General features: G+C 34.3%; 2 protein-coding genes across 2 annotated transcripts; both read left to right on the forward strand.

The window, feature by feature from the left end:
* Positions 1–13,654: 13,654 nt before the first annotated feature.
* On the forward strand, positions 13,655–17,396 carry LOC126678253 (uncharacterized). The gene is made up of 7 exons (XM_050373155.1): positions 13,655–13,707; positions 13,827–15,908; positions 16,043–16,231; positions 16,322–16,409; positions 16,495–16,878; positions 16,951–17,104; positions 17,392–17,396. The coding sequence occupies exons 1-7, from the start codon at positions 13,655–13,657 to the stop codon at positions 17,394–17,396; spliced, it is 2,955 nt and encodes a 984-aa protein (XP_050229112.1).
* A 2,047-nt stretch (positions 17,397–19,443) lies between these two features.
* LOC126676382 (uncharacterized) lies at positions 19,444–20,750 on the forward strand. The gene is made up of 3 exons (XM_056105485.1): positions 19,444–19,479; positions 20,238–20,336; positions 20,469–20,750. The coding sequence occupies exons 1-3, from the start codon at positions 19,444–19,446 to the stop codon at positions 20,682–20,684; spliced, it is 351 nt and encodes a 116-aa protein (XP_055961460.1). The 3' UTR covers positions 20,685–20,750.
* The last annotated feature ends 2,722 nt before the right edge of the window (positions 20,751–23,472 follow it).

Here is a 23,472-nt window from a genome sequence, read left to right on the forward strand (position 1 = left end):
TTTACAAAAGTTACGAAACAAATCCAAGTGTTTCACCTTTTTAGCAATTTAAGCCAAATGTTTACAAAAATAACGAAACAAATCCAAACGTTTCACCTTTTTAGCGGTTTATGCCAAACGTTTACAAATGTTACGAAACAAAACCAAACGTTTAACCTTTTTTGTGATTTAAGCCAAATCTTTAAAACATTACGAAATAAATCCAAACTTTTACAAACATTATGGAACAAAAAGAAATGTTTCACAGCTTTAGCAATTTAAGCCAAACGTTTACAAACATTACGAAACAAATACAACGTTTCACTTTTTTAGCGATTGAAGCCAAACGTTTACAAACGTTAAGAACAAATCCAAACGTTTCTCCATTTTAAAGATTTAAGCCTAACATTTATAAACATTACGAAACAAAACCAAACGTTTACAAACTATACGAAACAAATCCAAATGTTTACAAGTGTTATGAAACAAATCCAAACATTTTTCCATTTTAGAGATTTAAGCCAAACATTTACAAACGTTATGAAACAAATACAAGCGTTTTCCCATTTTAGCGATTTAAGCAAAACGTTTATAAAACTAACGAAACAAAACCAAACGTTTACAAACGTTACGAAACAAATCAAAATGTTAACAAACTTACGAAACAGATCCAAATGTTTCCCCATTTTAGCGATTTAAGCCAAAAGTTTACAAACGTTACGAAACAAATCCAAACGTTTCACCTTTTTAACGATTTAAGCCAAACGTTTGCAAACGTATACAAACGTAAGGAAACAAATCCAAACCTTTACAAACATTACGGAACAAAAACAAACTTTTCACATTTTTAGCAATTTAAGCCAATAATTTACAAAACGTTACGAAAAAAATCCAAACGTTTCACCTTTTTAGGGATTGAAGCTAAACGTTTACAAACGCTAAGAAACAAATCCAAACGTTTTCCTATTTTAGCGATCTAAGCCAAACATTTGTAAACGTTACGAAACAAATCCAAATGTTTCACCTTTTTTGCGATTTAAGCCAAACGTTTACAAACGTTACGAAACAAAACTGAATGCTTAAAACATTACAAAACAAATCCAAACGTTTCACATTTTTAGCGATTTAAACCAAACGTTTACAAACATTACGAAACAAAACTAGTCATTTACAAACATTACGAAACAAATCCAAACGTTTCATCTTTTTAGCAATTTATGCCAAACAATTACAACCGTTACGGAACAAATCCAAAAGTTTCCCCTTTTTAGCGATTTAAGCCGAACGTTTACAAACGTTACGAAATAAAACCAAACGTTTTACCTTTTCAGCTATTTAAGTCGAACGTTTACAAACGTTATGAAACAAGACCAAACGTTTCATCTTTTTATCAATTTACAAACTATTACAAACGTTACGAAACAAATCAAAATGTTTCATATTTTTATCAATTTAAATCCAAACGTTTTAGCTCTTTAGTGATTTAAGCCAAACATTTTCAAACGCTAAGAAACAAATCCAAGCGTTTCACCTTTTTAGTGATTTAAGCCTAATGTTTCACCTTTTTAGCAATTTAAGCCAAACGTTTACAAACGTCGAAACAAATCCAAACGATTCACCTTTTTAGAGATATAAAACAAACGTTTACAAATGATACGAAAAAAATCCAAACGTTTCACCCTTTTAGTGATTTAAGCCAAGCATTTACAAACGTTACGAAACAAAACCAAACGTTTCACCTTTTTAGCGATTTAGGCCAAACGTTTACAGACGTTACGAAATAAATCCAAACATTTCACCTTTTTAGCGATTTAGGCCAAACGTTTACACACGTTACGAAACAAATCTAAACGTTTCACCTTTTTAGCGATTTAAGCAAAACACTTACAAACGTTACGAAAAAAATCCAAGCGTCTAACCTTTTTAGCGATTTAAGCCAAACGTTTGAAAACGTTCCGAAACAAATCCAAAAGTTTCACCTTTTTAGCGATATAAGCCGTTTACAAACATTACGAAAAAAATCAAAATGTTTTACCTTTTTAGCGAATTAAGCCAAACGTTTATAAACGTTACGTAATAAAACAGGACGTTTCACCTTTTTTGCGATTTAAGCCAACCATTTACAAACATTACGAAACAAAACCAAACGTCTAAAACGTTACGAAACAAATCCAAGCGTTTCCCCTCTTTAGCAATTTATGCCAAACGTTTATAAACGTTGTGAAACAAATCCAAACGTTTCACCTTTTTATCGATTTAAGCCAAACGTTTACAAACGTTACGAAACAAATCCAAATGTTTCACCTTTTTAGCGATTTAAGCCATTTAGAAATGTTACAAAACAAATTCAAACGTTTTGAAATAAATCCAAGCGTTTCACCTTTTTAGCAATTTAAGCCAAACGTTTACAAACGGTACGAAACAAATCCAAGCGTATCACCTTTTTAGCAATTTAAGCAAAACATTTACAAAAGTTACGAAACAAAACCAAACGTTTCCCCTTTTTAGCAATATATGTCAAACGTTTACAAACGATATGAAAAAAATCCAAATGTTTCCCCTTTTTAGCGATTTAAGCCAAACATTTACAAACGTTATTAAACAAATCCAAACGTTTCACATTATTAGCGATTGAAGCCAAACCTTTACAAACCTTTCGAAACAAATCCAAATGTTTCCCATATTTAGCAATTTATGCCAAACGTTTACAAACGATACGAAACAAAACCAAGCGTTCAACTTTTTAGGAATTTAAGCCAAACATTTACAAACGTTACGAAATAAATATAAACGTTTCACCTTTTTAGCGATATAAGCCAAAAGTTAACAAACGGTACGAAACAAATGCAAAAGTTTCACCTTTTTATTGATTTAAGCCAAATATTTACAAACGCTACGAAACAAATCCAAACGTTACGAAACAAATCCAAATGTTTCACATTTTTAGCGATTTAGGCCAAACGTTTGCAACCGGTACGAAACAATTCCAAAAGATTCCCCTTCTTAGCGATTCAAGCCAAACATTTACAAACGCTACGAAACATATCCAAACGTTTCACCTTTTTAGCGATTTAAGCCAAACGTTTACAAACGTTACGAAACAAAATCAAACGTTTAAAACGTTACGAAACAAATTCAAACGTTTCACATTGTTAACGACTTAAGCCTAACGTTTACAAACGTTACGAAATAAAACCAAGCGTTTCACCTTTTTAGCAGTTTAAGCGAAACGTTTAGAAACGTTACGAAACAAATCCAAGCATTTCACCTTTTTAGCGATTTAAGCCAAACGTTTACAAACGTTACTAAACAAATCCAAACGTTTCACCTTTTTAGCGATTTAACCGAAACGTTTACAAACGATACGAAACAAATCCAAATCTTTCCCCTTTTTTGGGAATTAAGACAAAGGTTTACAAACGTTACAAAACAAATCCAAAGGTTTCACCTTTTTAGCGATTTAAGCAAAACGTTTATAAACGTTACGAAACAAATCCAAACGTTTCACCTTTTTAGCGATTTAACCCAAACGTTTACAAATATTACAAAACAAATCCACACGTTTCGCCTTTTTAGCAATTTAAGCTGAACGTTTACAAACGTTACGAAACAAATGCAAACGTTTCCCCTTTTTAGCAATTTAAGCAAAATGTTTACAAACGTTACGAAACAAAACCAAACGTTTAAAACGTTCCGAAATAAATCAAAATCTTTACCAACGTTATGAAACAAAACCAAATGTTTCACCTTTTTAGCAATTTAACTAAAACGCTTACAAACGATACAAAACAAATCCAAGCGTTTCACCTTTTTAGCAATTTAAGCCAAACGTTTACAAACGTTCCGAAACAAATCCAAGCGTTTCACATTTTTAGCAATTTAAGCCAAACGTTCACAAACGATACGAAACAAATCCAAACGTTTCCGCTTTTTAGCAATTTAAGCCAAACATTTCAAACGTTACGAAACAAATACAAACGTTTCACATTTTAGCGATTTAAGGGAAACCTTAACAAACATTACGAATCAAAACCAAGCGTTTCACCTTTTTAGCAATTTAAGCCAACGTTACAAAACAAATTCAAGCGTTTCACCTTTTTAGCAATTTAAGCCAAATGTTTGCAAACGTTCCAAAACAAATCCAAGCATTTTACATTTTTAGTTATTTAAGCCAAACGTTTACAAATGTTACGAAACAAATCGAAGCGTTTCACCTTTTAGTTTTGTGGAACGTTTGGATTTGTCTCGCTTAAACCGCTAAAAAGATAAAACGTTTGGATTTGTCTCGTAACGTTTGTAAACGTTTGGCTTAAATTACTAACAATATGAAATGTTTAGATTTGTTTCATAATGTTTTAAACGTTTGGTTTAAATTGCTAAAAAGGTGAAACGCTTGGATTTTTTTCGTAGCGTTTGTAAACGTTTGGCTTAAATTGCTAAAAAGTTGAAACGCTTGGATTTGTTTCGTAACGTTTGTAAACATTTGGCTTATAATGCTAAAAAGGTGAAACGTTTGGATTTGTTTCGTAACGTTTGTAAACGTTTGGCTTAAATCGCTAAAAAGGTGAGACTTTTGGTTTTGTTTCGTAACCTTTGTAAACGTTTGGGTTCAATCGCTAAAAAGGTGAAATGTTTAGATTTGTTTCGTAGCGTTTGTAAAAGTTTGGCTTTAATCGCTAAAAATGTGAAATGTTTGGTTTTGTTCCGTAAAGTTAGTAAATGTTTGGCTTATATTTTTTAAAAGGTGAAACGCTTTGATTTGTTTCGTACCGTTTCTAAACGTTTGTGAAATCCCTCAATAGCTACCTAATAGGGGGGTGAATAAGGCTTAGTTGGTAATTAAAATAATAGTAGGAGTTTAAGAGAAGGGAAATTGACACAAGCAATTTAGAGTGGTTCGGATCACAAATCGATTCTACTCCACTACTCAATCAAAGATTGAGATTTTAGAATCCACTAATTGGGATTGTGCTTTAAAGTTAAACACAAACTTTACAAAGAGATTTCTAAGAGATTATCTTAAACTCACGATGTGCTTTTCTTAGGCTAAACACAAACCTACAATATTAATGATTGAATCACAATGATTAATCAATCAACAAAGAGAATAAGCAATAAATAAATGATGCACAATAAATTTAGAGAGAATAAATGGAATGCTTGAGAATGTTTGTTGTTACTAGAGTGTCTAACCTCATAAATGAGGTGGACAAGGGGTATTTATAACCCCAACAACAAACCCTTGAATCTTCAAGAAGAAAACTCAAGATTGTGCTGAATCAGTGTCTGTCACGCCCGAGATGCCCAGTGTCACGCCCGAGATCTTTGAAAGTCAGGGATTCAACTAATGGTTTAAGGCCACTTGTCAAGCAATGAGAGGGAGGCTCTGATATAGCCGTTGGACCTTCAACGGTCATATGCATCGTGCCCATGGTGCATATGTAGCGCCTAAGATCGTAGTCAAAGCCCTAAGAGGTTTGGTTGACTGCTACATTGCGCCTGTGATACAGGTTCGTCGCGCCCGAGATCGTTGGATCTCGCCCGTGATGCTTGAGGCATCTCGGGCGCGAAAACCTACTGTAACCTAGTCAAAATGTCGTTTTTCGATTCTCGCTAGAAAGCTCCGATTCGACCCGGGATGGTTTCTATATGTTCCTACACACTAATTAACATGATTAGGCTCTTTAAATTGATTGTCAAACTCAAAATTAGGGTTCAAAAGGGACTTGGTCCAACAATCTCCCCCTTTTTGATTTTGATAATGAATTTACTCAAATGGCTAAGTTTGTGGGAGTTCAAATGAACTTTGGCTCCCCCTCACTATATGCACTCAAATTTTAAATAAATTGAGACAAGCATAAAATAAATACGATTTTCAAAGCTTAGTCATTTTTGTAAAATATGCAATTTTTGAGAGATATCAAAATAGTTTTATAAATGCAAATATCTCTCCCCTTTGTCAAAAACAAAAAGAGTTAAAGCATATAGATCAAAGTAATATAATTGTGGAATTAGAAAAGTAGAAACATTAAGTGCGAAAAATAATAAAAATTTATTAAGCACAAAACACAATTTGTTAGAATGAAAGGGCAATACAAGGACGAGGCATAAAAATAAAACACATAAGTAATGTAATCCAAACAACGGTAGGAATTAAAAGGCATTGAAGGCAAAAGACATAAAAATGCAAAAGTTAAGGAGTAACAAAAAAATATGAAAATGCATGAATATGAAATGCAAAGATCAATCTTTCTCATCCGAATCTTCTTCTTCAATAATTGGAGTGCCGGGAGATGGAGGAAATTATGAATCAAACCGGTTTCTTAAATTTCCAAAATCGGATCTAAGGTTCCCAAACTCTTTTTCCATCCTAGAGTAGCGAGAATCCACATTCGCCTCAAGAATGGTCATTCTCCCGAATATTCGTTCATTTTGACAATAAATGAGCGAGAGCATCTCATTAGTAATTGAAGCTTGAGGAGGTAGCTAAGTAGGACCCATTACCGGGGCCGGAATTGCCGGACCTTGAAAGCCCATTTGAGCCTCTTCCTCTACTTGTGCCGCAAACTCCGCCGAATGAGCCGGTTCCCTCAATTGCCTTTGCCGCTTCCTTGCAAGCCTTTTGACCTCTTGTCCAATAACTCTATCTCCAAAAAGGTAGATATAGTGATCTCCAACAACATTAAAAACCCCCACCCGATCAGCAAAGTAGTCAAGATCGAGGAGGGACTTATTCCATCCAATCACAACTCCATCATTTTGGCGTAGAGCCGAAGTATAGGCTTTGGCCTTCTTGACCATCGCCGTTATAAAGGAGCCGACCCAAAGTGTTGCCCTCTTCTTTCCAAGAGCATGAAGGTGTTCCATAAAGTACCTAGCACAAGAGAAGCGCTCTCCTCGTACCGCACACCACATAAAAAATAGGTCTTTGATTGGGACCTTCACATTGCCTTCGTGTCTTCCATTGATTGAATAAGTGATTATTCGATGGAAAACGAACCGAGGAAGAGTCGCAATAGACTTGGCAATTGCGGTGCGAGGTTCATGTGCCACGTCGGTGCTAACTTCCGCCCAAAATTTGTTGATGTGGAACTCCTCAACACGAAGATAGTTTGTGGAAAAACCTTCATCAAACCCAAAGCACTCATCTATCTCCCTTGGTGTGAGCTTGTAGGTCTTTCCTTGAACTTGAAATGTCACTCCATAGAACCCGAAGCGATGATATTCGAGGGTGATCAATTGAAGCGAAGCAATCACTTCCTTCGTCAAATCTTCAATAGTTTCTTCTCTATTCTCAAGAACAAATTTTCGTCGTCCCAAAGCATCAATGTAGGCTTCAACTTGAACCCTCAATCCATCAAAAGCCATATCCACAGGAGAAGGAAAGCGAGTGCCTTTAATTTCCGCTTTTTTCATATTTTCCCTTCGAATGACCAATTCCTCCATGTCCAATTTAGGAAGTTGTGTAGAAGTTTGAGCCGGAGTCTTTCCCTTTGATTTAGAAGAAGCTTTGGGTGCCATGATGTATGTATGAATGAAAGAAGTGAGGATAAAAATGCAAGAAATATGAAGATTATGAGGGACTAAAAGGCAATTTTGCACAAGAAATACTTTAGAAAAGTTTGAGAGGTTTTGTAAATAAGAAATGCTTGCAAATGGGGTGTTTATAGGCCTTAAAGAGTCCCAAAAACGGTCATAAACGGCTAATTTTGGAAAACCTAGCCGTTTTGATAAGTGTCAAAACGGTCAGATTTTTGAAGAATCTGCATGAATCGCGCCCGAGATGTGCTCATCGCGCCCGAGATTCATCAAACTAGCTGTTATTTTCAAACGGTCGGATGTATCTCGCCCGCGATACTCATATCGCGCCCGAGATTCATGCAGGCCAGAAACATCAAGGTTTCTGTATTGATATCTCGCCCGAGATACACATATCTCGCCCGAGATATCTAGAGGGGCTAAAATCTGCGGTGTCTGCCTTTGTATCTCGCCCGAGATATGTGTATCTCGGTCGTGATACACAAGAGTGAAAATTTGTTTTTGTTTCTGTTTGAATATCTCGCTCGAGATATGCAGATCGCGGTCGAGATTCATAGAAATCTCGATTTTCAACAAATTTTGAGAAGTTTTCACAATGCCAAGCCTTGATTCCAACACACATGGATAATTAATTTTGGACAAACACCAAAATCATGTAAAAATCATAAAAATTGGATTAACATGTATATTGGTCCAATCAATTAAAAGGAAACGCATAGTCAACCGAGGATAAGTTGAAATAAATTTGACAATGAGCACATTAACTTAAAGTACTCCCATCAAGCATACCAAACTCTCGAATGATAAAATGCATACGATCTTCATTTAGAGGCTTGGTAAAAATATCCGCAAATTGATTAGTAGTATCGATGAATTCGATTACTACATCACCTTTTTGCACATGATCGCGAATAAAATGATGCCGAATATCTATTTGTTTACTCCTAGAATGTTGAATATGGTTCTTGGATAGGTTGATAGCACTAGTGTTGTCACATTTGATGGGAATGTGACTAAGTGCAACACCATAATCCAAAAGTTGCTGCTTAATCCATAAGATTTGAGCACAACAACAACCAGCCACTACATACTCGGCTTCCGCGGTTGACAAAGCCACGGATACTTGCTTCTTGCTACTCCATGGGATCAAACTATGACCCAAAAATTGGCAAGTCCAGGAGGTACTTTTACGATCTAAAAGACAACCCGCATAGTCGGCATCGGAGTAGCCAAGCAACCTAGGGTCCATAATTCTAGGGTACCAAATTCCTAGGTTCAAAGTGCCATGCAAATACTTGAAAATACGCTTAACAACATGCAAATGGGATTCCTTAGGACAAGCTTGAAAACGAGCACATAAGCATACACTAAACATAATATCGGGTCTACTAGCGGTAAGATATAGGAGTGAACCGATCATACCTCTATACATTGTAATATCAATGCACTTACCTGATTCATCTTTGTCCAATTTTGTTGTGGTACTCATGGGTGTCTTGCTACTTGACGAGGTCTCCATGCCAAATTTCTTGAGCATTTCGTTGGTGTACTTGGATTGATTGATGAAGATTCCATCTTCATTTTTCTTTGATTTGAAGTCCAAGGAAGAACTTAAGCTCTCCCATGAGACTCATCTCAAATTCCCTAGTCATACACTTAGAAAAATCACCACAAAGAGAGTCATTAGTCGCACCGAATATGATATCATCAACATAAATTTGAACAAAAAGAATATCATGCTTATGAGTTTTGGTAAAAAGAGTTGTATCAACCTTGCCTTTAGAAAAACCATTTGAAAGCAAAAAGTTACTCAATATATCATACCAAACTCTAGGAGCTTGTTTTAAACCATATAAAGCCTTGCTGAGTTTGAAAACATATTGAGGATGTCTAAAGTCTTCGGGAGGTTGTTTAACATAAACTTCCTCCTCAATAAAACCATTTAAAAAGGCACTTTTAACATCTATTTGAAAAAGTTTAAAATTCTTGCATGATGCATATGCTAACAACACACGTATTGCTTCTAATCTAGCAATCGGATAAAATGTCTCCTCATAATCAATGCCTTTCTCTTGGTTATAGCCTTGGGCAACTAATCGGGCCTTGTTCCGAGTTATTGCTCCACTTTCATCCAACTAATTTCGAAATACCCATTTCGTTCCAATAATGGTGTGACCATTTGGAGGAGGGACTAACTCCCAAACTTTATTCCTTGTCAATTTTGGGTTCATCTTGCATAGTAATCACCCAATGTTCATCAACTAGAGCTTCACTAACTTTAGTGGGCTCAAATTGAGATAGGAACGCAACATTAGCAAAAGTTTTGAATTGAGAGCGAGTACTTACTCCCCTTGAAGTCTCACCAATAATCAACTCTTGAGGGTGAATTTTCTTGAAAGCCCAATCCTTAGGTAGATCATGAATAGGTTGAACCGGAGGAGGAGATTCATATTCAACTTTGTTCTCCTCTTGAGTTGGTTGAGATGTCCTCACTATACTTGTAGGAACTTCTTGGTTTTCAACCAAAGTGAGATCCTCAAGAGAACCTAAAAAGTCATGAGCAAACAAGTCCTTTTCCGGAAAATCCTTGGAGGACTCATCAAATACCACATGCATGGACTCTTCAACAACTAAGATACGCTTGTTAAAGACTCTAAAAGACTTGCTATTAGAAGCATAACCTAAAAACACACCTTCATCCGTTTTGGAGTCAAATTTTCCAAGATCATCTTTGGTATTTAATATGAAGCACTTGCATCCAAATACTATAAAGTAAGAAATCTTTGGTTTTCTTCCTACCCAAAGCTCATAAGAAGTTTTGTTCAAAATTGGTCTTTTGAAAATGCGGTTTGAAACATAGCATGCTGTATAAATAGCTTCGGCCCACAAGTAATGAGGTAAATCATACTCATTGAGCATAGAGCGAGCCGTCTCTACCAAAGTACGGTTTTTCCTTTTAACAACCTCATTTTGTTGGGGCGTTCTAGGGGAAGAAAAATTATGAAAAATGCCATTTTCTTCATAAAAAGATTTAAAAGATTCGTTTTGAAATTCGGTTCCATGATCACTTTGAATACTTGAAATAGATAAATCTTTTTCTTTTTGAACACATTTTGCAGAACTTTTAAAACCATTAAAAACTTCATTCTTATGAGCCAAGAACCCAAGAGAATCTAGAGTAATCATCAACAATAACAAATGCATAATACATGCCATGCAAGCTAGCAACTCGCATAGGTGCACACAAATCCATGTGAAGCAATTATAATGGTCTAGAGGTAGAAACAAGATTTTTATCTTTAAAAGAAGACTTGTGTTGTTTTCCCATTTGACAAGGTCCACAAACTTTCTCTTTTGAAAAAATTAGCTTGAGTAAACCTTTGACAAGTTCATCCTTGCTCACCTTATTTAAGAGGTCTAAGCTAGCATGACCAAGTCGACGGTGCCACAACCAAGACTCATCGCTAAGTGATAGTAAACACTTTCCATCTCATTTTACAAGCGTATCCAAGTCAATTATGTAAGTATTTTGCCTTCGATTTCCTTTAAAGATAACCGTGCACTACAAGAAAAAGGTTTATTAGGGACCATGTTTTTGCGAAAGACCAGTAATGTGGTCGCAATAAGTCGGTAATAGCGACAAGAAATATATCCGGTCATGTAATTTGATAATACAAATCAACTTTAAGGGCCGTATTTATTTACTTTCCCTAAAAAAAAAAAAATCCGGTCCCAAATGAGAAAATATCATCGCGGGAATCAGCGCGCTTTTTCTTTTAGAGTAAAAAACCGTTCCCTCCAAAATTACACTTGCACTCTAACTCTCAGCAGCCCACGACTCTCACCTCCTCAAACCTATTGTTTCCCTCATCTTAGCCTAAAACCCTAATTTCACAGATTTTCTAATATTCATCTCACCGAATTTTGAGTCTTTATCTTTCAGAATTGGTTCTGTAGAGAGGCAATTCGTTTTTTTAAATTCGTTTCGCAGACAAAGGTTAGAATTTGGCCATTCATTCTAATATATAAAATCGTTCTATTAATCGAATTTGTTTATAATATTCTGATTTATTTTTCAATTTCATTATTTCACTCGTAGTGGAATCTATCACAGCGCAATATCTACCGTTGCCGGCGTCGTCGAAAAATAGAGTCTTGGTTGTCACCACTTTCTGATTCGTCCACTCTTTGTTATTCCGTTCTTCCGATTCTCTACAGCTGCGTCATCAAAACTGAGTGTTGGTTTCTGTTTGAAATTCACTGCTTAAGGAACCTAAAACTGTGAGTTGCGATGCTTGCTTAATTTCTCAGCTTTTCTTATTTTATTGGTTTTGGTGATTTTGATTGTGTAATTTAAAGTGTGTTATGTGTGTTTTCTTTTGCTTAATAGAGTTGTTTCTATGAATTAAATTGGTAATTGGACTACAGAGTGTCTTTTGGTTATTAGACTATATATGACTTGAGTATATTGAACATTGTGTCAGGCTTGTGCCATAAAGATGAATAGGATGACTTTCTTATAAGCATCAGATCTTAGAAATTGGTAGAAGTAAAATATGTCAGTAAATGAACAAGCATAATTGTAGTAGTATTCTATTAAACCTTTCTCTTGACCATCCTTTCGTGGTAAGTGAATAGGGATGAAGATATTATGTGCTAGTTGATGTAGATTTTCATTTGGAGCCTATAACACCCATTCCTAGAATTACACAAAGTCATCATTTTAAACACACGAACAGGACATTGAATATTTAAAGTATGCTATGAGTTCTGTAACATAATAATCAATAAGCTATTTACATTCTTGCAATGATATGAGTTATGACATTAACGTTATCATTGTGTTAGATGACATCACATGTAATATGAAACCACTAACCTGAATAATGGAGCTTGTGATTTTCTCATCGCTATAAGCAGTTATATACCATGGCTCTACCTTTTTAATTGGTCCTCTCAAATTTGATTTTTAAAATCTAGAATATATAATTTTGATTTTTTCTTAATGTTTGCAAGCATATATATGTCTATTAAAAGAGATAGAAACCATGAGAAATAAAATAAAATAATATCCAGTTTTCCTAGCTCCTTGAATTGTTTAAAAATTGTTAAATTTGAGCCTATAGGTCTCTCATAATAGTCCAAAGTTGGTGTGTTAAGTTTTAACTAGAGAAGAATTCAACCCAGAAATAAAATAATAATGAATTCAGTAAAAGAAAATAAAAAATAAAAAATTCTATATCATGGCACAAGAATTGGCTGTAACAAAATCCATATAGATTCTCTAGAGCAAACATTACAGATAATGCCATGTTATTTTTATTAATGTAACTGAAAATATAATCATAACAAAGTGAACTGGTGATTTCTGTTAATGTAACTGAGAAAGATTGCTTTTCTTAACAAATTGAACTGGTGATTGAGTCAATGTTTGAGATTTATTAATTCACTTACTTGAAGGCCAAAATAAAAGAATGTCAGTTTGTTCTTTAAAAATGAGAATTAAATAAAAAAAAGAATGTAAAAACAAAGGCGTGTAAGAATTCTTTGAATTGGTAACTCCTTGACCAGTAAATAGTTTTGAAATGAGTTTCATTTTTATAAATTTGATGCCTAATACGATCAATAAAAAGAAGTGTGTATCTACATTCGGTCTTTTCTTTATGTAATATGGCAAGTAGGGGTGTTTCTGTCAAATCATAAATTGCATTCCTTCTGTTATGATTATTGCTTTTTTTAGTTGTGTAACACTCTGCTTTTTCAGCTGGTTTTGTAGACCTCTGAGAATGTTTAGTGGCAGAAGGTGAAAGTTGTAGAAACACTAAAGAAATAGTACACATTTCTAACTTTGTCAAACTGAAATTCTAATTGTGAAAGTAATCTAGTAAGATTTTTGCATATCCCTTGGTTAGTTAGTTGACTGCTTCAGAATGTCTTTCTTCATATAGCTTAAGAATGTGTTTTTTTCCAGTAGCTAGAATGTTTATAGAATTATTTTATATTATTAGCTTATTTGCAGTATTATTGATTGATAAACATTTGGATCATATTTTTGGATGAAATACTTTTATTTTGTTATAAAGTAGTAAATTGCTATTATATAGGTCATCTAGAAATTTTTTTATTTCAAGAGAAAATGGCACCTTGTAAGCGTTGGATGGATCTCGTTGGTGACCGGCTTAATGAATCGTATCAAACGGGAGTTAAAAAATTTATCGATTATGCTTTTGAAAGAACATGAGAGGAATCTGATATTAGATGTCCATGCAATAAATGTTTGAACACACTTTTGGGAACTCGTGAATTAGTTTTCTCCCATCTGATTTTTATGGAATTATGGAGAATTATACGTTTTGGTATCACCATGGGGAAAGATCAGGAGAGCCTCAATCAGAAAGTGAGGGTGACAATGATGAGGAATTAGAAGACGAAGAAGAGGATGACGTGCAAGAAATCCTTAGGGACTTCTACCCTAATTTTTATGATGTTGATGGGAATGGTGATCCTCTTGGAGAGGAACCCAATACTGAAGCAAAACAGTTCTATATGTTGTTAGAAGATTCTCAACATCCTTTGTATCCAAGTTCTAAAACCTCTAAGTTGTCAGCATTGATAAATCTGCTTCATATCAAGAGCATCGGGCGATGGAGTAATGAGTCATTTAGCATGCTATTAAAGTATCTTAATGAAGAATTACTTCCTGAAGGGTCTTCTTTGCGAAATTCATATTACGATGCCAAAAAAATAATCAAGGCTCTTGGACTTTCTTATGAAAAGATTGATGCATGTGTCAATAATTGCTTGTTATTTTGGAAGGATGATAAAGAGGCCAACTTTTGTAAAATTTGTGGCGCTTCAAGATGGAAACAAAACAGGCACGGTGAGGACAACACATGTAAAGAAAATGGGAAGAAAATACCATTCAAGACATTAAGGTATTTTCCATTAAAGCCTAGACTTCAAAGATTGTTTATGTCGAGGAAGATATCTCCTTTCATGAGATGGCATTATGAACAATGTAAAGATGATGGTACGTTGAAGCATCCGGCAGATTCATTAGCATGGAAACATTTTGATGAGCTTCACAAATCATTTGCATCAGACCCTCGTAATGTGAGACTTGGCCTTCCTAGTGATGGGTTTCCACCATTTACAAATTCGAAGACACCATATAGTATTTGGCCCGTTATTCTCATTCCATATAATGTTCCACCATGGATGTGCATGAAGCAATCAAATTTGATTTTATCGACCCTTATTCCCGGTCCTGATGGTCCTGGAGATGCAATTGATGTTTATCTCCAACCTTTGATAGAAGAGTTGAAGGAGTTATGGGACAATGGCGTTGAGACATTTGATGCATCAATCGAGAAAAAATTTCGGTTACATGCTGCCTTGTTGTGGACTATTAACGACTTTCCTGCTTATGGAAATTTATCTGGTTGGAGTACAAAAGGAAGATTGGCTTGCCCTTGCTGCAATAAAGACACTTCTTGGAGAAGATTATCTAATAGTCGCAAACAATGTTTCATGGGACATCGTCGTTATCTATCACCAACTCATAGATGGAGAAAGGATAAGGCATCATTCGATGGAACTAAAGAGAAAAGACTACCACCCAAGCCTATTTCTGGTAATGACATACTTAAACAAGTTAGTGACCTTGATGGGATGATTCTAACCAAGGATACAAATAAAAGGGTCAAAATATCACATAAAAGTAGGGGTGTTAATTGGAATAAGAAGAGTATCTTTTTTGAACTTCCTTACTGGGATACTTTATTATTACGACATAATTTAGATGTTATGCATATCGAGAAGAATATATGTGATAGTATTCTTGGCACAATCATGAATATCAAAGGGAAGACTAAAGATACCTTCAAATCTCGACTAGATTTGCAGGCTATGAAAATAAGGCAAGAACTACACCCGATCAAGCATGGGGATAAATATAAAATGCCATTGGCTTCTTACACATTGTCCCCAGAAGAGAAACATAAATTTTGTCTTTTCTTGAAGGAGTTAAAAGTTCCAGATGGATTTTCTTCTAACATTTCACATTCTGTCAACCTTAAAGACCATAAATTTTCTGGTTTGAAGAGTCACGATTGTCATGTTATTTTGCAACACTTGCTTCCTCTTGCAATACGTGGTCTTCTTCCTAAAGCAGTTTATGAACCACTTATCGAGCTATCAATGTTTTTTAATGTTCTTGGTGCTAAAGTGTTGAAAGTAGAGGAGTTAAAACAACTTGATGCACAAATACCTATAACACTTTGCAAGTTAGAGAAGACGTTCCCTCCTTCATTTTTTGATATAATGGTGCATTTTCCTATTCATTTGCCTGCTGAAGCTATGATTGGTGGTCCTGTGCAATATCGATGGATGTAGTTTGTAGAACGGGCAATGTAGACTTTGAAGTCTCTTATCCGTAATATGGCTCGCCCAGAGGGTTCAATTGCAGAAGGATTTATTGCAAATGAATGCATGACCTTTTGCTCAAGATACTTATCTAGCGTAGAAACAAGTTCAATCGCCTCGAGCGCAATTACGATGGTGCTATTGATGATACTATTGGAGAGTTAAAGATTTTTTGCCATCCTGGACGAGCTTTAGGAGCAAGGAAACTACGCGATCTTAGTATGCAAGAGATGGAACAAGCTCGGGTGTATATTTTAAAAAATTGTGAAGAAGTCCAACCTTTTCTCGAGTAAGAAATTTTTAACTTTACTCATTTTGTTCCTTTCTCACTTCTTCATCTCTTTAATAGTCAATCAGCAAATCTTTTTTTGTTATATAGAGAATTTTCACAAATTCAAGCAAGTAGTTCACAACATTCGTCTGAAAAGGAATGGGATAAACACTTTGTAAATTGGTTCAATACCAGAGTAAGCACTGCTCCAAAATTACGTCTTCTTGTTATTAATTTATTCCAAATAATCACATTACATTTACATGCAATCATTGATGTAGGTAACTCGATTGCATAAAGATGACAAAAGCAAAGAGATGGAAGATTTGTTTTCATTAGCTCGTGGTCCTACTCAATATGTCACAAGTTTTAAAGGGTACATTTGTAATGGATTTAGATTTCATACAGAACATCATGAAAAGGGCTTAAGGACACAAAATAGTGGAGTAGTGGTTGTAGGTGACAATGGCATAGAAGTTGAACATATTGATTATTATGGTGTTTTGACTGAAATTCTTGAATTTAAATATCTTAATGGAAGACGAGTGATATTGTTCCGTTGTAAATGGCGGGATGTGTATGATAAAGTGAGAGGGATTCAAGTCGATGAGTATGGGATTATTAGTGTTAATTGCCAACGACTTTTAAAAACAGATGAGCCATTTGTATTAGCTAGCCAGACCTCATAAGTTTTTTATGCCAATGATAATAAAAACAAAGGCTGGTGTGTTGTGCAGAAGACCCAACCTCGTGATGTATATACAGTCTCGTCACAATTGGATGAACAGAGTGAAACAATTGACCTTGAAAATGAAGCATATCAACAAGCAGAATCTTTTCAGCCAGAATTTGTAGATCCAAATATAGAAAGAGAGTTCAATTGGAGTAGAAGTGATTTGGAACCAATTTTTATTGATTTAAGACCATCTCAAAAGAAAAGAACAAGAAAAAGAAGAAAGACAGGTAGGTATCTTCAATAGATTGTTTAAGACATAATATTAGTCAATTTCTTGTAAATATAAAGCAGTAAAGACATATTTTGTTGTTTGAATCATTTGTATTTATATTCATTCACATTCTTATATCAGTAGTAATCAATAACTTCAACTTTTGATTGGTGTTTGTTGGATTAAATCCTTTCAATTATTATAATTTTGTTTCTTTTATCTTTTTTGCAGCTTAAGCTAAAATGCAACAGGACAAGATGAAAAACAAATTTGAATCAAATTCAACGTTAAAAAAGCCCAATTTAATAAGACCAGGGATCTTGAGTAGGGGCAGCGGAAAAGGTCTTAGAAAAGTACTTTCGATAGGTGGAAGTAGTGCATTTAATTCATTGAAAAGAGGTGCAAGTATTCCAAATACAGAATTTGTTGCAAATCGTGACAATTGTGCTAAGAGAAATGGTATCTTCATTATTCATTGATTGTAAAGTTTGTTATTATATGGTTGTTAAAATGTTTTTTATTACATTATTTTTCAGCTTTAAGTCAATGAAAAATAAATTGTTTAATGCTTCTATTATTATCATGTTTAGAGAATATAGTGGAGCCTATTCAACCTAATGTTAACTTAAGAAGTGGTGATTTGGAGTTGGCACATACAACCAGAAATATAGGCTGCAGAAATGGAACTAGAGAAGGTATATAAATATGTTATTTCCTAAAAGTTTCTCTTTCTTCTATTTACATAAATATATGATTTAACTTTTCTATCTTTTTTTTATCATGTTTAGAGTATACAGTGGACTCTATTCAGCCTAATAATAATTTAAGAAGTGGTGATTTGGAGCTGGAAAATGCAACTAGAAACATAGGCTGCAGACTTGGAACTACTGAAGGTATGTAAATATGTCTATTACTGCTCAAGTCGTGACCAGTTTTTTGGTCAAGTCAGTTTTGGATGTTAGTCTATTAGTGCTATCAAGAATGTTACTCTTGTGATTTGTCCATATTTCAGTATTGCAAGTGTTACAGCACACTTCATATATTTAAATAATGTACATAACCCCCATTAAGAAATATTAGTATCATCATTAGTTATTTAATAGCCTTAAGTATTGACTGATTTTGCACTAGGTTTTTTAAATCTTTTTATCTGAGCTGACTTGCCAAAACAGAATATTCATAACAATCTATAAGATAATATGCAGCTGCCCGAAACAGTTCAATTGTTCCACCATGTGACACTTTATTGCCTCAACAATCCGAACCAGTGCAAGGTAACTCAATAAGAGAAAACACATTAGGTATTATTTAATTACTCATTAAGAATGTAATGAATTTTTAAATTAGCTTTCATATTATTGATTAGGTAGGTAGTAGTTGTTCACTTTTTATTATGGTTATTTGAAGAATCTAGCTGTACAATTAAAAAGAAAAGAGGACGAGGAACAAATAAAATAAAAGAAGTTGCATGCTTAAAGAAGGGGGAAAAGTTAACCGTGGAATTTTACAACAATCGTGCTGTTGGAGATAATCATAAATGCTTTACAAGGCATTTAGGGAAAATTGTTCGTGATCGTCAAATCTGCCCATTAAATTTGAGATCATGGAAGGAGATTAATGAGGACAAAAAGAACCATATGTGGGGTTCAATCACGGTAAGATTTTACTCTTATGCCACTGTTATTTATATTAGCATGTTTTCATGATTGCATCCACTTCTTTATGATGAAATTTTGTAGGAATTTTTTAATGGTGATGACTTGTTTGATCATCGAGATGATGTCTTGAAACATATGAAAGAGTTATGGAATAAATGGAGGGGAAGGATGCATATAAAATATGCAAAGAACAAACCAGAACAAGAAGCATTGAAGAATGTGCCTAATGGAGTAGCTAAAACTGATTGGGAATGGTTGGTGAAGAATTATTTTCTTGATGAAAAATTTAAGGTAATGGTCTACTTTTAAACTGAAATAAATTTACGTAAAGTTTGATTATATTGCTACATTAATTGTATACTTTATAGTCTGACTATATATGTTACAAAAGTTAATTTCTTGATTATATTCTCACAACATATGTTAGGAAGTAAGCAAACGCAATTCACATCATCGATCAAAGTTAACAATGCCACACCGTACGGGAAGTAAGCCTGTGAGAGAGATCATTTATCAAATGGTATGCAAATTAAATTACTTTATGTGTTCTGTGCTATGTTAAAGATTTGTTCTTTTTTACTTTATGTATTCTGGAAACTAAAATTAAAAGGATAGTAAAAGAAAGATGTGTCCTGTTTTGGATACTGATTCAAAATCGATAGTATAAGAAAAGAATAGTAAATGACTCAAATCTATGGCATAAAATAGGTTTGGAAGGTATAATATTCTCAACACTTAGAATAATTTGTTGACTATGATGACTACATGACTTGCCAAAGGTGGTGATGAGTGTCGCAGAAGAGCTTGGTTGATTTGTAAGTGATTGTTCTGGAATTTATATATATGCTCCTTGCTTTTGAATTTCATCACAATGAAATTATGATAGGAACCGGGTAGGCTTATACCTATTAATTAGAAGTTTTAGATTGATCGAATTTCAAGATTTATTAAGTGTTGTAGCATTAAATTGTTATTTTCCTTGAGAAAATATTTAATCTTATAACATTTTTCCACGTTTGCTGATGTTGGCATGCAAATTAAATTACCTTTTGTATTCTATGCTATGTTAAAGAATTTTACGGTCATGCACTAAGTGATTATTCTCTGCATATCCTAATCTAAATTATTATCATGAGTGCTAAATGATTGCTGCTAGTTGCCCATTGAAGTGATTGAATTAATTGATTTTGTGAATTTGATAAATTATCACATTCCTCTTAGTTATATCACTAGGAATTTACCAGTTTTCTTTTTATTTGGGAGGAAGTTACTGGAATTCAAATTTATTTGTATTACTAGTAGCTTGGAAAGGTAAGTTTTTTAGCTGAAGTCAAATATAAATGCTTTGTTGTTTATTTAAGTTGTCCAATGGAGTTATTTGTTGTTTGGTTAATATATTTTCTTTATTTTTTTGTGAAGGGAGGTAAGGATGGTAATCCACCAAATTTAGCTACTATATTTTTGGAAAGTCGCCAGAAGAATGGAAAGCTTATTGAACCTGAAACAATCGAGAAATATGTACGTTATAAGTTATATTTTTCGTTGTTGGGTTTTATTACTTTTTAATGAACTTGAAATAGGTTGATCCAGTCAGATATTAGTATTAATATGTTCTTTTGGTGGTGGTGTTTAAATTCTTATGATAAATAGGAAGAAATTCTGGAAGTTATTCGGTCAGATCCATCTCTTCCAAATCTACAAGTAGGTGAGAAATGTTTCGGATATCAATGTCATAGTCATGTTGTTGGCTTTGATGGTGGAATAAAACGTAAAGATCTGAATGGTTCATCTTCAAAAAAAGGAGAGCTTGAAGAAGAAAATCGATCAATGAAGGCTCGTTTAATTTCATTGGAAGAGGAATTTTAAAAGCTAAAAGAAATGTTTACATCTCAGCAAAGCATTAATTTGCAGCCTCCATCTTCATCAGCTTCAATGGATGACTCGATAGTCTAAATCAGGTTATAATTTATTCATTTTTTACCACTTCTGAAGAAGTTGGTTTTATTCAAGCTGCTTATGTAAGTTGCTGAATCAGAAAATGCATAACCATCTTAACGTTGATAATTGGTTTCATAGCATATGTCTGAATACTAAAAGATTTGACAATTATTTTATGCTCAACATTCAAAATTGGTTTTATTAACAGGTGGATCAACTACTATAAAAGAACAGAATGGAGCATCAAGTATCCTTCCTGGAAGGAGCATATAGTATTGTTATTGGATATAAACTAGATTGCTTTCTTTTTTAAAGTAAAAATATTTTGAATTATGTATTACGATTAAAATTACTTTTCGATTAGTTGTCTCTTGAGAGAGAATACATTGATAGATGATTTACTTGTTGGATCTTACGGTTATTGTTTATTTATATTTTGTTTATCATAATTATATTAAGAGTAGTACTTACTTTATAATATTTGTATTTCATTTTATAATTTTTATTAACATGATTATTGTAGCATAAAATATAATTATTGTTTAAATAACGACAAATATGGTCGCATGGAGCATATATTATTCATTATTTTTTAAATTTATTGCGGCCAAATATGTAGTCACAATTAGTTGAAATTGTATTTCATAGTACTTATTACGACAGTAAGATGCTCACAAATAGTATCAAAATTTTGTCACAATTGCATGCAATAAAACTTTAACTTTGAAATAGCGACAGGATTGTGGTCGCAAATACTTTAAAGATATAGTTGCAATTAACATAAATTAGTAGTTACAATTTTCATCTGCGAAGGTATTACTTTCGCAAATAGTAGATATAAGTGGTCGCAAATATTGACTATTAGCGACAGAAAATGTTCCTTTCCCCTTAAGTTTTTGCGACCGACCAAAAATTCCCATCCCTAATTACTTTTAATTCCAAGGGTATTAGCGACAAGGTGCGACCGGATTTTGCCTGTCGCAAATAGACATTAGTAACCAGATTAAGGCTTTTTGCGACCAAATTTCCTCTCGTTAATTGACAGTTTTCTTGTAGTGGTGTTATTCATTGGTTGGATAACATAGCAAGCCTTGGAATCGAAGTTGACATTATAGCCCTTGTCACACAATTGACTTACACTTAAAAGGTTATGTTTTAGACCATTTACAAGCTACACATTTTCTATAGAAGGAGATGAAGAATTACCTATCTTGCCTATCCCCATAACTTGACCTTTGGAATTATCACCAAAAGTGATATTTCCCAACTTTTTATATTCCAAATGGGTGAAGTTGGAGATGTGGCCGGTCATGTGCCTAGAAGAACCGTTATCGACATACCATTTGGTTTATTCACCACAGTTTCGATTGGCAACTAGAATAAACAAACTCAAACTTTAGGTACCCAAATCACATTGGGTCCTTGGAAGTTAGCACTAGAATAGTCCAAGGGAATTAACCTCAATTGGACCTTTCTAACATAGCAACCAACATTCTTCATTGAAGTCTAGTGGACATGTGAGCATAAGATGGATAAGTCTAGGCTCTAGAAGCCTCACATGTATGAGCATAGCAATGTGCACAAGAGTGATCATAAGTGTATGCATGAGCATTGTTATGAGAATGAGAATAAGGATATGAATGGACATGATCCTTTTTCATACTTCTCTTCTCCCATTTGTGACTATATTGAGAAGTATGGATATGTCTATGGGGTCTTGTACCCGCTTGGCTCTTAGGCTTAGGAGCCACAAATGGCTTAGTCTTGGGAGCTTGAGCATACCTGTTCTTCACCTCTTTTGGTTTAACCAAAGAAGGAGGAACTTCTATAAAAGAAGTTTGAGATGGAGAAGCCTTCACAAAAGTAATCACACTTGAGCAAGAGGGATTGTGACTATAGCCAAGCGCAAATTTTATGGTTGGGTTTCTTTGGTATTTAAGAAGATTGTCCAAAGATTCCTTCCCTTTGTGAAATCTTGAAATAGAGCTATTTAGAGAAAGAATTTCACTCTTTAGTGTTTCATTTTTCTTAAGCAAGATAGATTCTAAAGAGGACTTTAAGTCTTCAATTTCTTTCTTCAAATTGAGCATCTCAATTTTAGCCATAGAGGCTTCCTTTTTGAAAAGCTTCATTTTGGCATGATAGTCACTACGTTAATTTGCTAGTTAGTTCATTTATCATGTCATGACATTCATCATCAATCTCATAAACTAGGGGTATTTTTCACAACAACAATATCACTAGAGCTATCATGAGGTTCTATCCCTACACCATCCCAAGAAATAAAGGGTAGAGTACTTACCTCGGATGGAGACTCATCAAGTAGAGCCATGAAGCAAAGGTTTTCTCTTCCCTCTTCTTGACACTCTTCATCGGATTAACTATCATCATCCCAAGTAGTCATAAATACCTTTTTATCCTTATAGAAGGATTTCTTTGCCCCTTGCCGGCATTCTGGTTTAGTGTGGCCCAGCTTGCCACGACCATAGCAACTGACATCCCTTCTAGGAATAGGAGTATCTTGCTTAGGAGTAGTTGATCTGTTGAGGTTTGAGGTCTCACCATTTTGCTCATATCTTTGAGCTTGGGACTTCTTCCTTGTCCTTCATTCCCTTACTTTCTTAGACAATAGCACCATTTCTTCATCATCATCTTCAACACATGCATTGAGCTCATTTTCAACCTTAGTTTCAATTGCCTTCAATGTAATTCCTTT

Source organism: Mercurialis annua, linkage group LG4 (assembly GCF_937616625.2).
Source record: "Mercurialis annua linkage group LG4, ddMerAnnu1.2, whole genome shotgun sequence".
Classification (NCBI taxonomy): Eukaryota; Viridiplantae; Streptophyta; class Magnoliopsida; order Malpighiales; family Euphorbiaceae; genus Mercurialis; species Mercurialis annua.

What these genes read in the sequence shown, in the direction of transcription:
- LOC126676382 (XM_056105485.1), top strand. Translation starts at nt 19,444, where the DNA reads ATGTGTCCTGTTTTGGATACTGATTCAAAATCGATA. An exon ending in ATACTGATTCAAAATCGATA is followed by an intron (nt 19,480 to 20,237) that starts GTATAAGAAAAG and finishes TTTTTTGTGAAG; the next exon opens with GGAGGTAAGGATGGTAATCC. An exon ending in CTGAAACAATCGAGAAATAT is followed by an intron (nt 20,337 to 20,468) that starts GTACGTTATAAG and finishes TATGATAAATAG; the next exon opens with GAAGAAATTCTGGAAGTTAT.
- LOC126678253 (XM_050373155.1), top strand. Translation starts at nt 13,655, where the DNA reads ATGGCACCTTGTAAGCGTTGGATGGATCTCGTTGGTGACCGGCTTAAT. An exon ending in GGTGACCGGCTTAATGAATC is followed by an intron (nt 13,708 to 13,826) that starts GTATCAAACGGG and finishes CTCGTGAATTAG; the next exon opens with TTTTCTCCCATCTGATTTTT. An exon ending in CCTGTGCAATATCGATGGAT is followed by an intron (nt 15,909 to 16,042) that starts GTAGTTTGTAGA and finishes TATCTAGCGTAG; the next exon opens with AAACAAGTTCAATCGCCTCG.